Source organism: Chionomys nivalis, chromosome 22 (genome assembly GCF_950005125.1).
Source record: "Chionomys nivalis chromosome 22, mChiNiv1.1, whole genome shotgun sequence".
Lineage (NCBI taxonomy): Eukaryota > Metazoa > Chordata > Mammalia > Rodentia > Cricetidae > Chionomys > Chionomys nivalis.
In genome coordinates, this window is record NC_080107.1 from 16,651,615 (window position 1) to 16,674,621 (window position 23,007).

At 39.8% G+C, this 23,007-nt stretch overlaps 1 protein-coding gene across 1 annotated transcript in view; it reads left to right on the forward strand.

Annotated features, from left to right (window-relative positions):
• The first annotated feature begins 5,839 nt into the window (after nt 1-5,839).
• The window catches only part of Slc38a11 (solute carrier family 38 member 11), a 43,912-nt gene continuing 26,744 nt past the window's right edge, over nt 5,840-23,007 (forward strand). The window contains exons 1-7 of the mRNA XM_057755542.1: nt 5,840-5,958; nt 6,360-6,480; nt 8,391-8,465; nt 10,853-10,987; nt 12,200-12,265; nt 13,522-13,628; nt 16,439-16,518. Of these exons, the coding sequence (XP_057611525.1) occupies nt 5,914-5,958; nt 6,360-6,480; nt 8,391-8,465; nt 10,853-10,987; nt 12,200-12,265; nt 13,522-13,628; nt 16,439-16,518 (629 nt within the window). The 5' untranslated portion in view covers nt 5,840-5,913. The remainder of the gene's footprint in view (nt 5,959-6,359; nt 6,481-8,390; nt 8,466-10,852; nt 10,988-12,199; nt 12,266-13,521; nt 13,629-16,438; nt 16,519-23,007) is intronic.

Consider the following 23,007-nt stretch of genomic DNA (forward strand, 5'->3'; position numbering starts at 1 on the left):
AGACAGACTCAGTGATGTCAGTGAGTGTTTTTCCTTTTGCATGTGAACATGCACTCATCCTAGAAAGCCCTGTGCAATCATCTAAACCAAAGAGCTCCATCCAGCACATTAGCTGTGTTTACCTCTGCAGGGGAGGACTGTCAGCGGTTCTGTCCTGGCTTTTCTATCTTCAGATTTCCTCACTGAGAACCTAAAGCTTTTGAAGTTACACTAAATAACAATCATTTTTGAAATTATGGAAAGGCTCATTCAAGAAATATCATTAAAATATGTATAGAAAAGTTGTTCAGCATTTGTTTAAACATACATAAACCTGTATAGAAACATGCAGAGATCCTGTTTTAGCAAGCTATCTCTGTGTTACAAACCACTACAAAATTAGTGGCCTATCTAGAAAATCCATCACACTGCTTGTCTCACATTTTTCATGGATCAAGAATTTGGGAGCAATTTGACTGGGGACCCCAGCTCTCTCAGGATCTCTCATGAGGTTACAGTTAGGCTGCTATAAGGGGCTGCAAATGTAACTGAGGTTGGAGGACCTGTATGTCTCAGTCACATAACATTGTAGGAGTCTACAGTCCCTTAGTACATGCGTCTCTCCATACGCAATTAAAAAGTTTCCCTGACCAAAGAAATAGCAAACCAATGGCCACAGACATCTATGACTTGATAGCTGAAAGGGCACACATCACTTTTATCAAAAGCTAGTCATCAGAAGGAGATCACTGAGCTTTTCCTAGTCACAAAAGAAGATAAACTAAATGACTTTTGGAGAGAATATCAGAGGGAGACTTTGTAAATAAGTTTTAAAACTCACAGACTCTAAGAGAAAATTTTTCTTCAATAGAAAAATAAATACACAGAAAGACAGACACATTTTTCTTCATCTTAAAGTTATCTCTGGAGTAGAAACAAAACAAAACAAAACAAAACAACAACAACAAAAAAAAAAAGGTGGTGGTGGCACATATCTTTAATCCCAGTACTTGGGAGGCAGAGACAGGTTGATCTCTGTGAGTTCAAGGCCAGCCTGGTTTCCAAAGCGAGGTCCAGAAAGGCTCCAAAGATAAAGAAAGAAAGAAAGAAAGAAAGAAAGAAAGAAAGAAAGAAAGAAAGAAAGAAAGAAGAGAGAAAGAAATTTATGAAGTATCTTTTATTTTTTATTTGTTTTCTCTTCTTTTTTAATTTTTTATTTTAGTTATTAGTAAACAAAAATGGACATCACTGTGTTCATGGGGAGGTCAGAGAACATGGACATCACAGTGTCCATGGGAAGGTCAGGGAGCATCTTTCTAGAGTCATTTCTCCCTTTCAATCACAGATGCTAGTAACAGAACCCAGGCCACGAGGCTTGTGTGACAAGTACTCTGTTCACTAAGCCATCCTGCAGTCCCTCCAATCCTTTTTCCAGGAAGTTTTACGTTAGCACACAAAGTACTGGGCTTCATGGTACTGTGTTCTTTTTTGTTTATTTACAAGTTTCCCCTTCCTTCTCTCCTCCCAGTCCCTCCCCTCACCTGCCTACCCCCATCTACTCCTCCTCTGTTTCTGTTAAGAAAGGGGCACACCTCCCAAGGGTATCGACAAAGCACAGCATATCAACGTGCAATAGGACAGAGCACCTCCTTTTGTATTTGGACTGACCAAAGCAATACAGCATGAGGAATAGGTTCCTATGTGTCAGCAAAAGCATTAGCAACAGCCCCTGCTCCCCTTGTTAGGAACCCACAAGTAGATCAAATGACACAACTGTCACATATACGTAGAGGGCCTAGGTCAGTCACATGCAGGCTCCCTGGTTGTTGATTCAGACTCCATGAGTTCCGATGAGACCAGGTTAGTTGATTCTGGAAAATTTTTTGTGGTGTCCTTGACCCCTTTGGCTCCTACAGTCCTTGCTCCATCTCTTCAGTAGGATTCCCCGAGCTCGGCTAATGTTTGGCTGTGGGTCTCTGCCTCTATTTCCATCAGTTACTGAATGAAGTCTCTCTGCTGACAATTGAGGTAGTGGCCAATCTATGAGTGTAACAGAATATCATTAGGCATCATTACATTGACTTTTTTCCCTCTCCCATAGGTTGGTTCTATCTCAGGTCTCTGGGCCATGCAGCCTCTGGGCCCTGACTTTCCAGGCAGTGCTGACACATGAGAGTTGGATCACTCTCATGGATATGGGTGTGAGGCTGGAGCAGTCATTGGTTGGCTACTCCCACAATCTCTGCACCACCCTAATTCCCCCACTACCTTCACACGTTCCATAAACAGGACTGGCTGGCTGTAGGTCAAAGGTAATGTGGCTGCATTGATGTCCCAGTTCCTCCCCTAGAAGTCTTGCGTGATCACAGGAGATGACCAGTTCAGGCTGCATAGTCACTATCGACTATGGTAGGAGTCTGGGGACATCCTTGTAGATTCCTGGGAGTTTCTCTTGCATCTACCTGACCCTGAAATGCCCCCCTCTTTCCCATCATCTCTTTCAGTACTCCCTCCATTCACCTGCCAACCAATGCCTCAAGTTCCCACCCACCCAGCCCCAGTTCACCTAGGAGATCCAAGTGCCCTCCTCTCCTGGGACCCTCCTTGTTATCCAGCCTCTCTGGGTCTGTGGATTGTAGCATGATTATTCTTTATTTTACAGTTAACATACACTTATATGTGAGTGCATACCTTGTTTGTCTTTCTAGGTCTGGGTTACCTCATTCAGGAAGATTGTTTTCTAATCCTGTCCATTTGCCTCCAAATTTCCTGACATCATTGTTTCTTTCTTTTCCCTCACCCTGCCTTTTACCCTCCTCCCCACTCCTTCCTCCTTGCTATCCTTTTCCTAGCCCTAATAATTGCTCCCTTAGTTTATACTTTTTAAGACTAAGTTTTTCTTTTCATTGAGAACTTAAGTTTTTACAAGCCTTTCAAGTTTACAGTCTCAAATATGTGTTGCATTTATTGCCAAGGATTTGCTATTCACTGGTAGTATTACATTCTTTCACATTATTTCTGGTTGTTTATTATTGCAGTACAGAAATTAGTATATGCTTAGGTCAATCTTAAATCTTGTCTTCTCTATGTTCTCAAATTATAACAAACATTTTCTCTAATTCTTTTGGATTTTTCTTTGTAAAGCTCTCATCACTTGAAAATAATGACAGGGTCTTTTTTCTATATTTCTAATCCTCATACCTTCATTTTTTTTCATTTATTATCGTTTTAGACTTAGAATTTCAATACCACTTTGTGTAAAAGTCACAAGTTGCACATTTCTGTTTCATTTTTAAAGAAATGAGATTGCTTCCGAAGCTTCCTCAAAATGAAAAATATGTGTTGCTGGTTATGAATCCTATTTTATCCAACTTGTTATTTCCTTTAAGACTTTTGCATCTATAAATTTAATAAAATAAGGTTGTAGTTCCTTTCTTAATTCATTTGGATCTGGATTAAGATTATTAACTTTAAGTATATCAAACTTGCAAATATTAAAGAGGAAAAATAATTCTAATAGAAGCTGGGTGAAACTGTACAAAATACATGACTGACATAGGTTTGATGTCCCAGATGTATAACTAATCCCTACAAATCCACAAGACCAACTAAATACGAGAGCACACAGTTATAATACCAGCACTCAGGAGGCTGAGGCAGGAGAACAGTTCTCCTGTTGGAAGTTCAAAGCCAGTCTGTTCTACATAGTAAGATTCAAGCCCACCAAGGCTTTACTGAGACACTGTCTCAAAATGAGCAAAAAAAAGGGGGGGGGATAGAGGAAGGGAGAGAGGGAGGAAAGGAGGGAAGGAAGGAAAAAATAAAAGAAGAAAAGAAGGAAGAAAGAAAGGTCAAATAGCCAATACCAAATGTTCAAGGGTTATAAAATTAAGTTTCTAAAAAAACAAAACCAATAGTTATTGAATATATGCAAAGATCCTTTACTTCAACGTAAGATAATAAAAATTTATACATTTATCATGGTTCACTTTAAAACTCACAGAAAAACAGCAAAGCTTTAAACAAAATACGAAATAAACCTTTCTTGATGTTTTGGTATTGATGATGCAGGAAACCAAGGATTTCACCCTGCTAGGGGAGAGTAATAGGAATTATCAACACGTAGAGCAATTTAGAAGCATTTAGTGAAGCTGAAATGCTCCTGTCGACTTCCCAGGGAACAGTTCTCTATAACATATGCTCCAGGAGGTGGTAAAATGAGAAGTAAACAGAGTTCATTTCCATCGAGAAATGCCCATGTCAGGTAAGACGAAGTAGATGAACTGTATCTGCAGGGGTCTAACTCGTACCTCAGAGTACATTTACTTATGGGTTTAGTGTGTGCCTGGATGTGTGCGGGTGAGTGTACCGTGGCACAGATGTGTGTGGGGGGGAGAGATACATACATACATACATATACACATACAAACATACATACATACTTATGGTTACAAATAAATACTTATGAATGGTAGATGGGGAAATGTACTGGCCACTTCATGACTTGGGTGGCTCCAGGGCTGTTGTGAGGAGGAAGGAACAGGGGGTCAGTGGGGTTTCTGCTGTAGCATTACGTGTTCATTTCTATAAACTAAAGAGCAAGAGCAAATATTAAAACTTCTTCAGTCGATGGTTCAGAGTAATGGAGGGTTTTTATATAACTAGATTTTCCATAGTTTTCTTTCTTTTCCTTTGCATGTTGTGTACACACGTGTGTGCCTACGCCTGTGTGTGCACGTGTGGAGGCCCAGGGCTGAGGTGGAGCTCTCCTCCGTAGATCTCCACTTCGTTCACTGGAGCTGCAACTCTTAACGTACCCCAAAGAGTGTCCCTCGGCAAGTTTAGCTGTCCAGCTTGCCCTGGGAATCCTGTCTCCACCACACTGGCTTGGCAGTCAAGGGGTCCTGAGGATCCAAACTCCGGCTTTCACGCTTTTATGCAAAGGGCTTTAGACACCGACCTACCTCCCCACTCTCATTTTTCCCTATTTAAAAAAAATTTTTAAAGCCCCCCTTAATTTTAAATGTTCACACACAAAAAAAAAAAAAAACCTCGGTTAGCATCTGTGTATTATTATTCTTCTTGCCCCAAAGTTCATTCGCCATCATGTATCTCCAGACCTGTTTCATCTGCTTAACACAAAAGGATAAATAGACGATCATTTAAGGCTCTTCCTAGCTCAAATATTCTAGGTTCCTTCCCTTCCCCTGTTTACCCTTTCCTTTTAAAAGCTCCATTGCCTGCATCCAATATCAATCCATCATGCCTTTCTCTTTCTGTCTCCTCCAGGGTGCATTTAACTGGCGCATGCAAAGTAAACAAGCTTGCTAAAACCCTAGAACTGTGTTTTATGTTGTGTTGTGTTTTCTCTTTCTTTCTTCCTTCCTTCCTTCCTTCCTTCCTTCCTTCCTTCCTTCCTTCCTTCCTTCCTTCCTTCCTTCCTTCCTTTCTTTCTTTCTTTCTATTTCCACTTACTATAAAAGTCCTAAAATTCCACCGTCCTGTTCGACCCAAAAGAAGTGTAAGGGGAGCGACGCTGGGTAGAAAAGTCACTCTGTGGAGCAAGTTGCTTCTGGGTTCTTAGCTGGCTTCAGACTCTAGGATAGGAACCAACAACTGAGTTAGGAACAGAAGAAGCAAGCTAGGGCGCTGTGGGAGGAACAGGTTGTACTTTCGCAGTTTCAGGGAGAGATACCTGAGTGATCTGAGTGAGGGGAGAGCGGGCTGCGGGTTGGAAAAATCCTAGAGCATCCAAACCAGCAGCAGCCAGCGAGAGAACCCGCCCTGGTGAAGGCGGAGACCTCTGAGTTGCAGCCGGGACCACGGAACCGGCTCTCTCTATCTCTCTGGCGACCTTGATTGCAGGCAAAACGGCAGGGGAGCCTGGCCAGGTGGGAGCCGGCTTCCCAGCCCAGAACCTTCCCTTGTGCAGATATGAGCTACCAGCGTCCAGAGCTAGGCGACCGCGACCGGCGGCAGGTAAAAGTGGCAACAGGGGCAGGAGCTGAACAGCTCCCGTCCACTTTCAGGCTGGGGTCTTGGTTTGGCAAAAAGGAGGAGGGGGCTTTATCTGATTGAATCTGACCTACACCTTCTGAATAAACACTTTTCTATAACTTCTTTAATTTCATAAACAGACCCCATACTCTGGAATTCGCTCAAAACAGTTGGGTGAAGGCAATGTGAAGACTTAGGGATAAAGTTTGTAAAGTTCTTTGGGATGCTTAGCCTTTCCTGTTTTCCCTTGTTATCATATTATTAACGCTATAGGAATTACTTGATGTCATTAACTATGTTTGAATCCTGCATTGCTTATTTATCTGACATTATCCACTTTCAAACTAGTAAATGTTTAATCATTCTTTCATCTATTAAAATAGAGAGAAACACACCTGAGTGACAGAGAAAGCCTGGTCTCTGGCCATGAACACCAAAGGAAATCCTGCCATTCTGCTGCTGTGTTCAATGTGGTCAATTCTGTCATAGGATCCGGGATAATAGGTAAGCCATCTGTGCCTGTTGGGTTCTCTTTGTGAAGTTAAGTTAAAAGGGGGGTGAGGGAGTTAAAACTGTTAATATTCTGCTAGCATTTGCTGGTTGTTTTAAAGAAAAAAAAAATCTTAATTAGATGACTGTGTTTTGCTCCACAGTAGATAGTATCCTGGGGAGGAGAAGGGGGAGTGCCCAGGGGACAGGGAAAATGGGCTCTTCATAGATGGCCTGGTCAGTTATCATTTCATCTAGTGCATTTGTTCTTCTTCCTCGAGTAGACTCCATTACTTAAATCCCATTAGTCTCAGGAGGGAATTCCCGATTCTTGTATGCACAGCAGGCACAAAAGTTTAATACGAGACTTTAACAATCAATCCTATGGAATATTAAACTAGACAATATTTCTGGACCTACCTACAGGATGCTAAACTTAAACCGTGAACGTATGAAATATTAATTTTGAACACCTAGCCACTATTACGGTTCATTTACAATGGTGGTTACAATCGATAAGGAAAGAATAGTCCATGTTTTTCCAATCAATCAGAAGCAAGGGAAAGCCTCTTTAAAGAGTAAAAACTTTGAAAGGGTTGTGCGCTACAGTGAGAGAAACGGTATTTTCCAGCCTCTATTGTTTGTCATAGTTGGAAAACATTCCATTTCCAAAGAGGTAGGAAAAACAAATTTCTGTCAACTGCATTGCTCACCAAATACGCAACATTCTGCAACAACATTTTTTCATATTGTTATCTGCTTAAAACTGTTAAGTTTATCAAATGAGTTGTTTTTCTTTTCTTGATTTTATTTATTTATTATTTTATGTGCATGTGTGTGTGTGTTTTGCCTGCATGCACGTACACCACATGCATTACCCGGTGCCCACAGAGGTCAGGAGGGTGTGCCGGACTCCCTGGAACTGGATTTAAGGATGGTAGTATGCCACCATGTGGGTACTGAGAAATGGGTATTTGGCAGGAGCAATAAGTGTTCTTAACTGCTGGGCCATCTCTCTAGCCCCTGAGTCAATTTCTTATTTTTTTTCACAAGTTTATGTGCTTTCTGGCTTTACATTAATCCATGTATACATATTTTTTAAATGAACAATAAATTGGAGATTCCTGGGGTGAAACAGAAGTAAGCAGGGTTAAAGCTTGCTTAAAAGTCTGTGTCCATGTGTCATGGAGCATGAGCAGTTCAACTGACAGAAGTCTGAAATTTGTTCCTGTTATGAATACTTTTCAGGTACATGCAGGTCAGTGATGCAATAATGTTCCACTTCACTGCACCCGGAAGCTTTGTTTTAAAGAGAAATCTTTTCTAAAAAGAAATATTCTGGAGAGAAATGTTTAAATTATTCCATTTTGAATATTTTGTCATCTATAATCTAAAATTATCCACATCCACAAAATCATAAAAAATAATCTTCTAAACCCCATTTAGCTTGAGAAAAAGTAATTCTGTATGCCTGTGCTTCCTGCGTTCCCTCATTTCCTAAATGACACCCCCATTTTGGCTCCATGATCAGTCTCCCCTAAGATCCCACAACCATTTCCCGCTGCTTCCTATAGCAGCATGTCAGGCAGGGCTTGGGGTCTTTGTTCTCCCTGGAATCTAGGGCACTAACCATCACACTGAAATAAGCCTTGCTTGAACTGAAATTGATTTTTGATTTGCTGCTTTTGAATTCTTCTTCATTCATCTCATCTGCTTGCCCTCCTGACGTGCCATCAATTTAATGGCATTCCATTCTGGAATAAGTGCTAATATGCTAATATTTGATTTAGGACTATCTTGTCTTATGATACAACTTTTAATCATGGATATACAGAATTTATTTTACTTCCTATATATGAATTGTGAGATATTTTTGCGTTTCTATATGTCATTTTAATGGGTTGGGCCATTTCGTGTTTTCCCAGGATTGCCATATTCAATGAATCAAGCTGGATTTCCCTTGGGAATGCTGCTTTTATTCTGGGTATCATATATTACAGGTAAATAGCACACGGTTGCATATCCCTGCAGTATAAATTGTTCAATGACTTCTTCACCTACACAAATATGCCCTGCAATTGGATCTCCCAGTTAATTAAGAAGTTCATCAAAGGAACCTGAGGAAATTAAGCATCACATTTGAGGGGATTTGCTTTTCTTCCTAATCTCTTAAACAGATTAGTGAAAGTAGCATGTTCTATCACCAAGCCTAAGCCTGGTCATGTGCCTTTTCCACTTCATGCAGAAAGTGGTGGCTGAGAAAGTCACTTCCAAGGCCAGTGCTGGCTGAGAGGACATTGCTCCACGATGCACAGGGTTGGGCTGGCAGGTACATGCAGAACAGCCTCTCCAATCCAGACCTGAGAGATGCATAATCTATGCTGATGAATATAAGTATCTTTAAAAGCCTTCCCATTTTTTAATTGCCTGCTTTCCAGTTGGTGCTGGCAAATATTTAATTTCCACCCAGTATATTACCATAGCTTTAGTGCATGGTGAACACATAATTATAAACCAGCAGGCAGAGAAAAGTAAACATCTCACCTGTGAATCAGGATTGGAAGAAGATGAATGGTTAGTAAACCCACATCATATTACATGTAAATAAACCACACTGCAAATAGCATGTTCAATTGTTGGTGTACCCGTGATGTACAATTCCACCAAAGTCCTGCATTGCAAGCTCACTATCATTAGGAACAATTAACCCATTCATTTACTAAAATCATCCACATCTTTGAATAATTTTGATAAATAAAAGATCTCCCTCACGAAAGTCAAACAATTTATATTTTAAGATTCACTTTTTATGCTTTAAGAGCAAAATCTACAAATACAGCAAGTTAATTTTTTCTTGCCCAACACTACAATTTTTTAATGGGAATCAGTCTTTTTTACAAATTATGGGAATCCTACAGATCTATTGTTCAACACCGTAGTTAAAATCTTAAACTATGGAGTTAGGTTGGAATTTAAATCCTGTGTCCTTAACCCTATGGTCCTTAGTACCCATTCGATCCAGTGGAAATTACTTGGTAAGGCTACATTTAAACAGTAGTTTCTCTGTGTAACAGTTCCGGCTGTCTTGGAACTCATTCTGTAGACTGGGCTGGCCTTGAATTCATGGAGCCCCCCTACTTCTGCCTTCCACGTGCTGGGATTAAAGGTGTGTGTTACCACCACCTGGGGAAAATTATTTTTATTTATATAATTACTGCATATTTATGTCTTCAGCTTAAACCTAAAATTTGAAATGAAATAGCTACAATGTAAGTAATTTTTAAAAAAATCCATAGAGTGCACTCTTAGCCATAATAGCTTTAAAATTAAGTTACTGATTTTATTTTGTTCCAAACCAAATGCTCTGAGTCTTATATATTCATTAACCCTAAAATCCTCACCACGGTGCTTACAGGTTGAGCACCTATGTTATATCACCTGCAGTGGAGTTGCATCCCCATAACCGTGGCTACATCTTTGTAATAGAAAATTATGAGTATCCCTGGCCTTTGGTGGTCATACTGCCTCTGCCCTATTCAGGGCATCACCTGGATATTCAAGGATATCTGCATTGTGTTTGAAAGACATATAAGTAGAAGAAAAATGATGTTTTATTAAAAGTCGCTAACCTTGTCATGGTAATACTGTACCACCGCAGCTCTTCTCTTGGAATTCTCCTTTTCCCAGGCTGGGGATGAAGCTCCATTGGTACAGTGATTGTCTTGTATGTGTGAAGCCTTGGGTTCAATCCCCAGCCCCTCCAGCACCATTAGGAACCCAGGGAAACCACGCTAGAGGCAGTGGAACCTGGGAGATGGAGCCAAGAAATGAGGGGAACTCAAGTCCCATGCAATAGCAAACTTTATTCAGAGCAGTGTACACTCTGAGGGTTAAGAAAGGGTGCATGAGTGAAGTTCTCATGAGGTCAGGCTGTGCATGTAGAAAACATGTTTTTCCACTAAGGCATTTAAACATTTAACCATAGCCAGTTAACAAATAATCTGAAGCAAACTCCCTCCTACCCACTAGACCTGGGAGGGCCAGGAAAATGCATTCGAAGAACAAACCCATGGTTTCAAAGAAACTGAAGTCACAAGACCCTTGTTCTGTTTTCTTACATGCACTCAAAATCCCCCTCCCAGGACTCCATTCTTGGATGGAGTTCCCACACCCCAATATGGTGTCTCTTGACTATCATCTCAGCACTGGGGAGATTGAGGCAGGGCACGCAGGAGTTCAGAGTCAGTCATGAATACAGAACAAACTTGAAGCCATCCCTGGCCACATGAAACCTTAATTTAAAAATGAATCTCTTCTCAAAGACAACAGTCAAAACATGCCGACCCTTTGTTTCAGATGATTTGTGTTTTGTTTTGTTTTGCTACAGACTTTTCCCTCATTTTATTGATAAAAGGAGGAGCCCTCTCTGGAACAGACTCCTACCAGTCTTTGGTTAACAAGACCTTTGGCTTCCCAGGATACTTGCTGCTCTCTGCCCTACAGTTTATGTACCCTTTCATAGGTAAGGTGGCCGTGAAGAAAGATGCTATAATAGCTGGTACCCATGTGGTCCTTTCTGAATGACAGCATCTTTAATAGGCATTTGAGAGCCAAGAAAAAAAAAAAACCCAAAAAAAACACTAATAGTTAAAGTGTTTTCCAAATTAAGCGCTTGCATCTTTAACAATTTTCCTTCATATTTTCTAATACATTTTACCTATTCTATTACTATTTTTTTCTAAAATAAAATGGGAATTTGGTTAATGTTTTAATTTTCCTTACCTGCTGTATGCTCTCTCTCTCTATTAAATGTGTATATGAATATACAGCATATATATACATGCAAATATCACTCACACACACATACATATGCACAATACACATACATATACACAAAAATATATTCACAATGCACAGACATACACACATTTACACACAGAATACGCACACACAAATATACATATACATACACATATATATATATACATAGACATACACAGTGATTTGGGATTGAAAGTGAGTGAGAAAACTAACAAGTCTCTCTTAAGGCTCAATACAAATGATTTTTGTTTTATGAAAACCTAATGATTTGAGGGAAGTCATGTGCCAATATTTGTACTACAATGGTAAAAATGTCACCCACTTCTTAAACAGATAAAATGTTCATATAAATTAACAACCAAAGACTTCACTTACATCTTATTAATTCTTTGAGAATTTCAAACAATGGTGATTTCATATTTTTATTAGAATTAAAGAAGCTACAGTTGAAGTAAGTCTATGTGTTCCCACAAAAATATATAAAAATATACTTCCTTTGAAAGCCTTGCATTTTCAAATGAAGACTTTGTTTGTGTGTGTGTGTGTATGTGTCTTCAAATTTTACTGTTGTCATTCTTCAGTGTAAGTAGCATGTGTCTTCCCCCAAAAAAGGTGTTTGGAAACCAACCCTCCACAACAAAATAAATCACATTTCAAATGAGTGTCAAATCTCAACGATCGAGCACATTCTGGGATGAACCAATTTGTATCGTGAAAATTTTCCGGCAGCTCAAGTTGACATTTTGGCATAAATCTTTCATCTTATCCTTAAGCCGGGCATACTAGAAATTATGTGCAATGCATGCTAAGCCTATGTCAGTATTTAGAATGTTGTAACTTCCAGTGTTCAGAATATGCAAGAGAAAAACATGTGCAGGCTTATTAACGGCCGTTCCTGTCATTGTGCTTTCAGCTATGATAAGTTACAACATAATAACCGGAGATACTTTGAGCAAAGTCTTTCAAAGAATCCCAGGAGGTAGGTAAACATGAGAAGTGTGGCGAGTTGAAATAAGCTTACTTTTCATAGGTATGATGTAATTCATAATTTACAAACAAAACATTTGACTGTGGAGCTGGGCTGCCTCACAGACCTTGCAGTTCCCAGGGCTCACATCCATCCAATACAACAAACTTAAATTACTTTTTGACCAATTTTTAAAAGTTGCTGTTCTTCTCCAGGTGTGGTAGTACAAGTCTTCAATAATCCCAACACCCTAGATGTAGAGGCAGATGGACCTCTGAGTTCCAGACCAGCCTGGTCTACAGAGCAAGTTCCAGGAAAGCCAGAGAAACCCTGTCTCAAAAAAAGTTGCCATTTTCAATGCATTTCCATTTGATTCACTTTTTTTTCAGAACACCATGTAAATCCCATCAAAATAAATAAATAAACAAACAAACCACACAGCTTTCTGATTCTGACTCCTTGCACTCAGCAGGTTGTATGTGGCCGGAATTTGTTACCCCACTGACTCCATGAGGAGTCTGCCTGGTTATATTTCTATGCTTAGGAGTCTCCCATGCTATGGAAACATAAACACACTAGTGTGGCAGTCAGCCAGGGCACGTTTGTGTTGTTTCCATTGTGGGCCAATTGTGTGACAGCTGCCGTGAATATCCTCAGGTGACATTTTAAGCACGTGTCACAAGCCCACTTCCTGTTGAGCCCGTCACCATGGCTTGGCTCTGAGAGTAATTCAAAAAGGATGGGCATGCTTGCTTGTAGTTTAGGAGCGGGGAAACTGACGAGAAGGCAGCTGGGGCTAGTGAAGCTGCTCATTGTTTAGAGTACGAGCTGCCCTTGCAGAGGACCAGGGTTCGATTCCTAGGACCTACATAGTAGCTCACAGCCATCTGTAACCATTTCTAGGGAATTTGATACCCTCCTCTGGCCTTCAGGGGCATCAGGCATTCAAGTGATGAACAGATATATATACAGTAAAACAGCTATGAACATTAAATAAATTAATAATTTTTAAAGACGCTATTCATAGGAATGTAAAATTCTATGACATCATAGGAAGCATAAGTTCATTCTTGGGTTATTTTGTATTATATTTTTGTGGCATAGTTCTGTTTTAACATGATTTTTTTTGTTTATTAACTCGAAATCATCTTCATATATGGTTTAGTTTTTTTACATCATTGTTTATAATGAAATGTTTGGGTAGTTAATGTGCCACACAATGCGCTATTTATATGTATACACACTAAATAATATTTACTATATTTCAGTTGATCCTGGAAGCGTGTTTATTGGCCGACACTTCATTATTGTGGTTTCAACGGCTACATTTACTCTGCCTCTGTCGTTGTACCGAGATATAGCAAAGCTAGGAAAGGTAATTTCTACATTTTAAAGCTTTACTTGTTTTTATTTCTGTGTACGTGAGTGTTGCACTTGCATGTGTGTGTGTGTACTGTGTACTTCCGGGAGCTGGAAGATCCCCTGGAACTGGAGTTACGGAGGGTGTGAGAGCTGCCGTAGGTGCTAGGAATCCCACTCATGACCTCTGTAGAAGCAGCCAGTGCTCTTAACCACTGAGCCATCTCTCCGGCCCCATTTTTACATTTTTTAAATAGCCCTTAATTTTGCGGACCTGCAGTCTACTCAGCTGCCACCACAGTTATGCTTAGCAAACTGAGAATAGCTCATTTGGGGAAACTTATGTTAAATGTGAAGAAAATATGTTCTTCCTTTTTCCTTTTCTAAAGGAGATAATCTGATATCAGACAATAAATTTTCAATTTAGAAAATATGGAAAACTGTATTTAAAGCAGTCTACTTTATTAGAAAAGTGTCCCACCTTTTCTGTAGGTATTTTAAACAATTGGATTAAACTAAGTATGACAAAGAGAGAAGTGTTGGAAGAGATAAATGTTTAATCTTATTTAAGCATTGTACAATAAATGCATTGACAAACTGTGTGGGACCCTGAATCTATGTAAATTTTATGTTTTGTGTATCAGTTAAAATAAAATGTAAATAAAAGTATATAAAGGATGAATCACTTAAATGATGCAAAATGTTTTTATTTGCAAATTACAATGTCTATTCTACGTGTTTCCACTCTGAATTTTTTGTTGTTTTGTTTTTTGAGACAGGCTTTCTCTATTTCCTGGCTATCTTGAAAATAGTTCTGTAGACCAGGCTGACCTTGAACTTAGAGATCCGCCTGTCTCTGCCTCCTAAGTACTGGATTAAAGACCTGTGCCACCACCACCAGGCTACCCACTCAGTGACTTTAAATACCAATTTTTTGATTGATCAATTGTAGAGAATTTTGCCCATGGGACTAAAGTCTTTCTAATAAGATTAACTAAATCATTATTTGACTCACCACCTAACCTTATTTACATAGACTATCCTTTATCTGCTTGTATTTTATTCTCTTACTGCCAAGGAATGTTTTTATTTTACTCAAAATATAATTGGTACTATGTCTACATGATTAAATATTCTGATCGGACATTTTCTAAAAGGGTTAATCATGTGACACTTCTATGGTCTGCTTTGAACACTGCACCCATCAACTCCATTCTGTTCCTGCCTTTGATGTTTGACACTGTTACCAGGGATGAGTGAGGTCCCTTCTTCCAGGCAGAGCTGGACAGGGAGCCAGCATGGGGGAGTGTTCTCACTACCAGGCCTTTTGTCTTTAGCAGCCATTCAGTGACAAGCAAGGACCAAAAGGGAAGCCAGACATGGCAGTGCGCAGCTGTTATATTCAGGAGCTGGAGAAAGAGGCAGACAGATCTCTATGAGTTGAAGCCAACCTGATCTATACATAATTCCTGGCCAGTCAGGGCTACGTAGTGAGACCTCATCAAAAAAGAGAGAAAGAAAGAAAGAAAAAAAGAAAGAAAGAAAGAAAGAAAGAAAGAAAGAAAGGAGGGAGGGAGGGAGGGAGGGAGGGAGGGAGGGAGGGAGGGAGGGAGGGAAAGGGAGGGAGATAGAAGAAAGAAAAAAGAAAGTAAGAAAATTGTATCAAAAGCAATTTTTTGTGTCAGGTATCTGAATGATTGAGCATTTTTTTTTTTACTTTACAAGTGAAAAATATATATATAAATATATATATTTAATATAGATACGTAAATGTTCAATATAGATGCATAAATGTTATCTTCTGAAAGTAGAAAGCAAAACATTTATGAAAAAATAATGATCCTTAACATATGAATTCCCTACACATCTCTTGAAGTGTCCTACTGAAATCCTGATTTAAAAAGCACAGGGCAGGCTCTCTATGGAGTAGGCTGCTTGCATTTGAATGCCACCTGTCACCTTCTAGCTGTGTGAACTTCCATTGGCTATTTTTTCTCTCTGTCCCTCACAGGACCAGGGAACTCATCATAGATATTTGTTTCAAATTAAACATTAAAAACTTAAAATCCAATGTTAACGATAAGCACATGAAATAAAAGCGATCTGAGCGCTTTTTTTTTTAACCTATCCTAGAAACCATCTCAGATGTGCTTATCCATTTTAAATGGAGAATCGATTCGCAAACCTAATGTAATGAGTGTACACGGTACATGCGCACGCACAGCGACCCGTGTGTTAGCTGGATGAAACAGGCACAGTGCTGAGAGGAAGACAAAGAACAGACCCAGAAACACAGAGCAAAGGGCAAACCACATGGGAAGAATAGACCAACGGAGCTCGAGAGCAGAGAGGGAAAGGCAGACATGAAAAAAGAGAATTGTGATGAGTGTATGCATGGTATGTTGAAAGGAAAAGGGGGAGATGAAAATGGAAAAAGCAACAGTAGATGGAAAGCAGCTTAAGTCAGTACTAAAATAGGACCTGAATTTTTTTTAAAAAAAGATATTTTCATTTTAACTTTAATAAATTAAAAGCGCTCACTTTGTATCCTGTGCAGGAAGTCACTGAGAGGGCTTCAAACTTCATTGTAAAACCACAGTGGACCCTCGATCCTCTGTTTGGGTCTCAGGGACGATTATAATCTGTTAAGTAGTTATGCACCCACCCAACCAGTGTAGGGACTAATCTATAAGGTTATAAAACACTTAGGGAGCCTGATAGAAGCAATCTATAAATAAGTTTACCAAATTAATTAAAAATGATGTACTATTTTAAACAAATTTTCTGCATCTTATACTGATGGTGTCTTCACGTTTCTTTGTACAGATCTCTTTCATTTCCACAGTTTTAACCACTATAATCCTTGGAATCGTAATGACAAGAGCAGTTTCTTTGGGGCCAAACATGTAAGTGCTGTTGTATTTTTGACTTTTACATCAATATTTGCTGAAATATATCATATTCAAGAACATAAGAAAAAGACACAAATAAAAATATAGCCAGATATGATGGCTCATGCCTATAATCCCAGGGCCCAAGAAGAGGCGGCAGCAGATCAAGAGTGAAAAATCAAAGTCATTTTCAACTATATAGCAATGTCACGGTTATGTTGAGATACAGAAGACTTGGTCTCAAAATAGAAAATAAGAAAGGAAAAAAGGGAGAAAGAAAGAGGTTATATACACATAGCAATGAGAAACACCATATAGTGAGTATTTGGGAAAAAAAATCAGAGAAAGATTTACAGTCAGTAAATGCATCAGGAGACCTGAAATGTACTAAACAATAAAAAAAGATTAATTTAAGTCATGTCTTAATGAATGCAAGAAATGCTGCATCTTCTATGAATGGTCTCTAAGAAAGAAGGCGGAGAGGAAACCTGCTGGATAGATCTGATCAGCAGCACGTGCTCAAGACAATTTGTTTCCCTTTTGACTAATTGTTGCTCTGTAAAGTCACTTCTTCTTAGCTTGCCTGAAAAAAAAAAGTTAAAAAACTGTTACTCAAGTAGGTAGGAAGTCTAAGAGCAGGGTGCCAAAGAGCTTTGATCTTAGAAGAGCCCCTGGGTCCCCTTGCTACAGGTCATCACATGGCAGCCGGCTCTGTGGTTGCTGCCCACCTCCTCTCATCTGACCCTTATTGCCTCCTAAAGGCCTTCCTTTTAGACAGCGTCACACCAATATTCCAGGACTTTACCATAAGGATTGGGGCAGATAGCTGGAGAAACTATCTGCTTGTAGCCCCCTTGGAAGAGAGCCTAACTAGAACACAAGCGCCCTCCCCTCATCAATTACTAAGATAAACAAATCAAAGAGAAAGGAAGGGAGGGAAGGAGGGAGGGAGGGAGGGAAGGAGGGAGGGAAGAAGGGAGAGAGGGAGGGAGGAGAGGAAAGACTCATTAAACAAATAAAAGAGAAAGGAAGGAAGAAAGGAAGAGAGGGAGGGAGGGATTGAGGGAAGGAAGAAGGAAGGAGGGAGGAAGGGAAGGAAGGAAGGAAGGAAGGAAGGAAGGAAGGAAGGAAGGAAGGAAGGAAGGAAGGAAGGAAGGAGAAGAAAGGTTCAATAATCCAGTCCTTACATAGCCTGAGCAGCTTTGAAATGAATTGGGTTTGATTCCCTTCAGTGTGGCCATCTATCCCTTGTTTCAGCAAGCACCTTGTTGCTGGTGATTTTTGCTGTGTCCTGGAAGAGAAGACCAATATATTGTCTGGATCAGTGTCTGCCGCAAATTGTCTATCAGTTGGATGATTTCAAAACAGAAGAAAAATAAGTTCAATACAGTGTGATAAGTGTAAAGGGGCAATGTGAAAGGGGGCAAAGGCATTGCCCAAACCAGGGCTTCATGACCTATTTGTATCTAGAAGACCTTCCTTAAAGAGGAAACCATGTATGATCTTGGTATCTTGGAAGGACTGGAACTTTTTTAGATAGATAGGAGGGTAAAAGGCATTTGGGGCTCAGGAAATGTGCACATAGAAACACAGAGGTGTACAGCCATTCTTCTGCTTCTTATTTAGTATTTATTGCGCAGATACCAAATTCCATCCTGGTTTTTGAAAAACTGACTTACAGAAACAAAAAGATAATCCATGCAACGAATAATACAATAAGTAATAATTTAGGCAAACTAGTGATTTCATGAGACTTAACTATAATGACTGAAAACTTTATAATGAAAAATGCTTCTAAGTAGTTATTTATAGTAAGAGATTTTGTATACTGGGTATATATAACACAATGAGGTGATCAAGGAGGGGAAAGGTAGATAGAAAATTAGAAAATTTGGGAAGTCAATGAATCAGAACTCAATTACGATCCAGAAGGGGCAAACCTTGATCCCCTTCAAGACTGCACATTATACTCACCTGAGTAGCTAGAATGACTGGGGTGCAAGGGCCCCACCCATAGAGCTTCTGCCCCATCTGTCTAGTGGTGAGGCAACTGGACTCCTTATGGAACAGTTAAAGGACCCATGAGCAAGGAGCTAGACAGAGCCGCTGGCCCAGAGACTGGCCAGAAGCATACCCAGACTGTACTTCGTTCCCAAAATGAAACCAGAGATTTTTGCTTCTACTTGAAGCTCTGTGGTTGATGATCATTCTTCGCTTATGTTTCTCAGGGTTTTTTTTTTTTAATATAGAAAGTGTCATGTGACAGAGCATTATGAATACAAAAATAAATGAAATGTCTTTGCTCCCAAGGATCTCCAGTTCAGTGGGGAAAATAACACTCTGAGGATAACTATGAGAATAAAGAGGAAGGGTTGAGCTCTTCCTGTCAGGCTAAATGAGCTGATGTCATAGTCACAGAGCTTAAAAAACTATTTGTTTGTTTTGGTCCCAAACAAAATGTAGCCTTAATCTCCTCTACTGGTGATATAATATTTTATCTGAGACCGAGTCTTTACAATAACCGGGGAATATTTATTCAACTCTTCCAATATTTAGATGTCTAGGAAGTATGTTCTCTCGTACACCCCTTATTTCTGTTTGACTAGTTCTGCAAACCACTTCTGCTCGCCCTGCTTACCATCAGGCTAATGAGATCTGTTCAGAGGTTGGCACAGAAGCTGGTCAAGCGGGCTTCCTTCTGAAAATAAGGCGGGCATGGATGCTCATCATCCATAAAACATGAGAGACCCAATACACCATGTGTGTTTCCTTCATTTACAGTTCAGAGGAGTGATCAGAAAAGCTGTGCATTTTTCTTCCCCTCGGTCTTCTAAAATCATATTTGAAAAAAAGATCTTTAAACCCACTATCAGAAGACAGGCAGGTCTGTAACGGCTGCTAGTGGTGACCTCGTTACCATGGAAACACCTTTTTAGTGGTTGTGTTTAAAAATAAAACACAATTCAATTTCCTTTTCCATAACTCATAGGGCCATAAATTCTGCTTTCTGATATTATTTCAAATAGCCACAGCCTCACGACTCTCAGTTCTTCTTGGAAATTATATTCAGTTTTATTGCATTTTCTAGGTCTTTGCTTTATAAAAACTTGGGTAGCAAGGCAATTTAATTGTTTTCCAGAGAGAGCACAAGTTCAAAAATGCAGTAACACACTTGGGTTTTTTTCTAACTTAAATAGGAGGCATTATTTAAAAAAAATTTACTTAGGAATGTCATTAATATTCATATCTTACAATCAGTGTGGAAATGATAACATGAAATCAAATTTGAAACTATTTTCTTTCATATGACATCTCTGTTTTAACATTTTAATTAATAACTTAGCATTCTAAACATAACTGTAGTATATACACACCTAAGATTTATATAAACACTTAGATACACAAACTGTACCCTAGAACCCAGCAAGCATTAATTTAGTTATTTTGTCCATCTTATGCCTAAAATTATACAATTTAATGACCTAGAAAGGATTCAAGAGAGAATCAGGAAAAAAATGGGTAAAATATGTAAAAGTACATATTTGACGAAGAGAATGATTAGATTTGATGGGTGTCAATCACTGAACATTTTTTGTTTTTTTATGACACATGAGTTGTTGCTGTTCTTGTTGTAAATGACAATCATCAAACAGTAATCTGACTGAAGTAAAAAGACAATTTGTTCACCCAACTATGAGATTCAAGGTCAGTTGTTGGGTGTGGTTATGGGTGTGGCTCACTTAATGAAGTCAGGTACGGCTTTTCTTTTTTATCCATCTCTTTGTTCTGCTTCTTGTTTGAGCTCCAGGTTCTGAAATGCCTTCTCGCTGTCACGAGGTAACAGCAACAGGCTCAACTTATATCTATTTAGGCCCAAGTCTAGAGAAAGAGAGTTTTCTCTTTGGGGGGGTTGCAGTCCACTGCAAAGATTATTGCCAGTTGGCTCTGTTGAGGATCTGTAAGGATTCCTACCCTAGGGATCTGCGTTGAGTTGCTGAGTTGAGATCAGGTCATGGGTGCCTACCCTTGGAGCTAAGAAAAGGGTCACTGCATCCAGACTGAATAGAAAAATGGGTGGCCCCAAAAGACATCAAGGCAGTTATGATTGGAAATATGGAAGAACCATGAACCCTGAAAATGGCAATACCCATTTAGATTACAGGGGTTTCAATTAAATGGTATGGGTAGAACGCACTTACAAAAGAATTTAAGATATAAATAAATGTCAAATGTCCTCATGGAAAAAATACTCCTATTGGAGCCTGGGGACATTGTTTAATGAAAATTTTAAAAATTAAAGAAAAACACAGTGTTTCTAGTAAATTGTCTTATGACATTTATATACTTTAAAAGGCATATGGCATAGCTATGTTCAATAAATTATTTCAGTAGAAAACAAAGAATCTGGAAAACCCTCCTTTCCCTCTCTGTCCTCCCGTTCTCCTTATTTGAGAAGGGGTGTAAATGGAGTGAAACAGTATGGGAAAATTGGCTGGAGAGAGAAAAGAGAGCTAAACTGCTTTAGTTTGTTGTAAACATAGGAATTATTGATCAAATCATATCTCGAGTCAAAAGATGAATCTAAAAGTGCTCCGTGAACTCTTTATTGGTGCGGAGAGATGAGGTGGGGGGTCTCACTATGTTGCTCTGTGTGTCCTAGACCAGGCTGGCCTGAAACTCACAGAACCTCCTGCCTCTGTCTCCCAAATGCTGGGATGAAAGGCGTGTGCCACCACATCCAGCTTCCCGGAACTCTTAAAGGCATTTAGGGCATCATTTGTGTGGCCGTTGGTAGAAGCTGAGATATTCATTCTTGAAAGTACGGCCTAAGGATACACAGAGGAACACGTGGGTCCATTCTGAAGATTGTGAGTGGTAATGTCAGTTTCATGCCGGGAGCTTGTGCTATCATTCTGGAATGGTGATCAGGAGTAGGTTCAGAAGTTGAGCGTTTTGGCTTTGTAATTTTGGAGCTATAGGGAATGAGAAGGGTTCTCCACTTAGAAGTAAAATGATGATGTTCCTTGTTGAACTGTCTTCACTCATCGCTTAGGCATCTTCTCGTAGGGGTACTTTTATGTCTTTCATCTCGCCGCAAGCAGGATGAGAACAGAGGTCACGTTTGCTCTTTCCCGCTGTGTGCTCACCTCTCAGCAGATCGTGCAACACAAACTTGGGGCTCAGAATGGAATCGCCAGATAATAGCTCAACAGCTTGGTGAAACCGTGTGCCTACCTGCTTTAGTCCGTTCATCCTGCAGACTGACTGAACAAGAGAATAAGAATCGTCTCGAGGCAATGAAATTTTCACGGAAAAAGTGTTTACTAGCAAGGCAAAGTTTCCAAGGGTTCCTTTCAAAGCCAGCTCATGGCAACCACTGACCCCCATTTTCCTATGCCTCCCCCCCACCTCCCACCACTTAGATATTGTGTTAAAGACATAACTAGAGTTTTGATGATTCTAGGCTGAAAGCCCATCCAGGGTACATAAGGAAATCAGCACAGATGGTTTGGCAAAGACCCCAAGATGAAGGGAAGACTTTGCTGCAGCATAAAAATCTTGGCTTGTTCTTCAGCTGCTGGATGTTGACAGTTATGAAGCAGAAGAGTGGTCAGATAAAGCTTTCCATTTTAATCTGGGCTCTTCTTAGAGCCCAGGTGAGGGCAATGGGAACACAGAAGCTTGGGAGACTGTCTATGGCAAGGGTTGAGGCACAGGACAACTGGTTACAGTGTATGTATATGGCTGGCAGATATGAAAAGGGAGAGGAGCCTTTCAGCTGATAGACTTAGTGTCACTGTGAAGGTTCTAAGGGAGCAGGAGTTACTTAGATTGACATAAGCGTTTTCAGCTTAAACAACTAGATTCATAGGATGTCCAGAATTCACTACCAATGGGAGAAATAGAAAAGTCTACTGTCAATCAATGCATTAAATGCCTATTGTGTCAGTTGTGAGGCTACAAAGGTAGGTGGTACCCAGTCTCCCTTTGTGGGTCGATTCAAGTTTATTGAGGGTAGAGTTGGGCATATAAACCTCAAAAACCAAATAACACTCATAATTATAACTGATATTCATAATATAACAATTAGGGAGCAGGGAGATGATTCAGTCAGCAATGTGACTGTAGCACAAGCATGGGGGCCTGAGTTCGAATACCCAGTGCCCCTATGAAAAGTCAAATCATCAGTGTATGCCTGTGATCCTAGGGCTAGGAAGCTGGAGGCAGGAAGATTTCCGGGCTTGTTGACCAGCTAGTCTAAGCCAATCAATGAGTGTCAGGTTCCTCGAACAAACCCATCTCAGATGACAAGCGATCGAGGAAAACACTAGTGTTGGCCTCTGACCTTCACAAGTACACATTCTTACAACGCTCCCATAATTACGTTCTCCTACAAATGCATACACAAGAACATACATACATACACACATATATATATAATAACAATAGTGATAATAATAATACATATTTTTAAAAGTGAAATCCTACTCTGCTCCCTCCCAT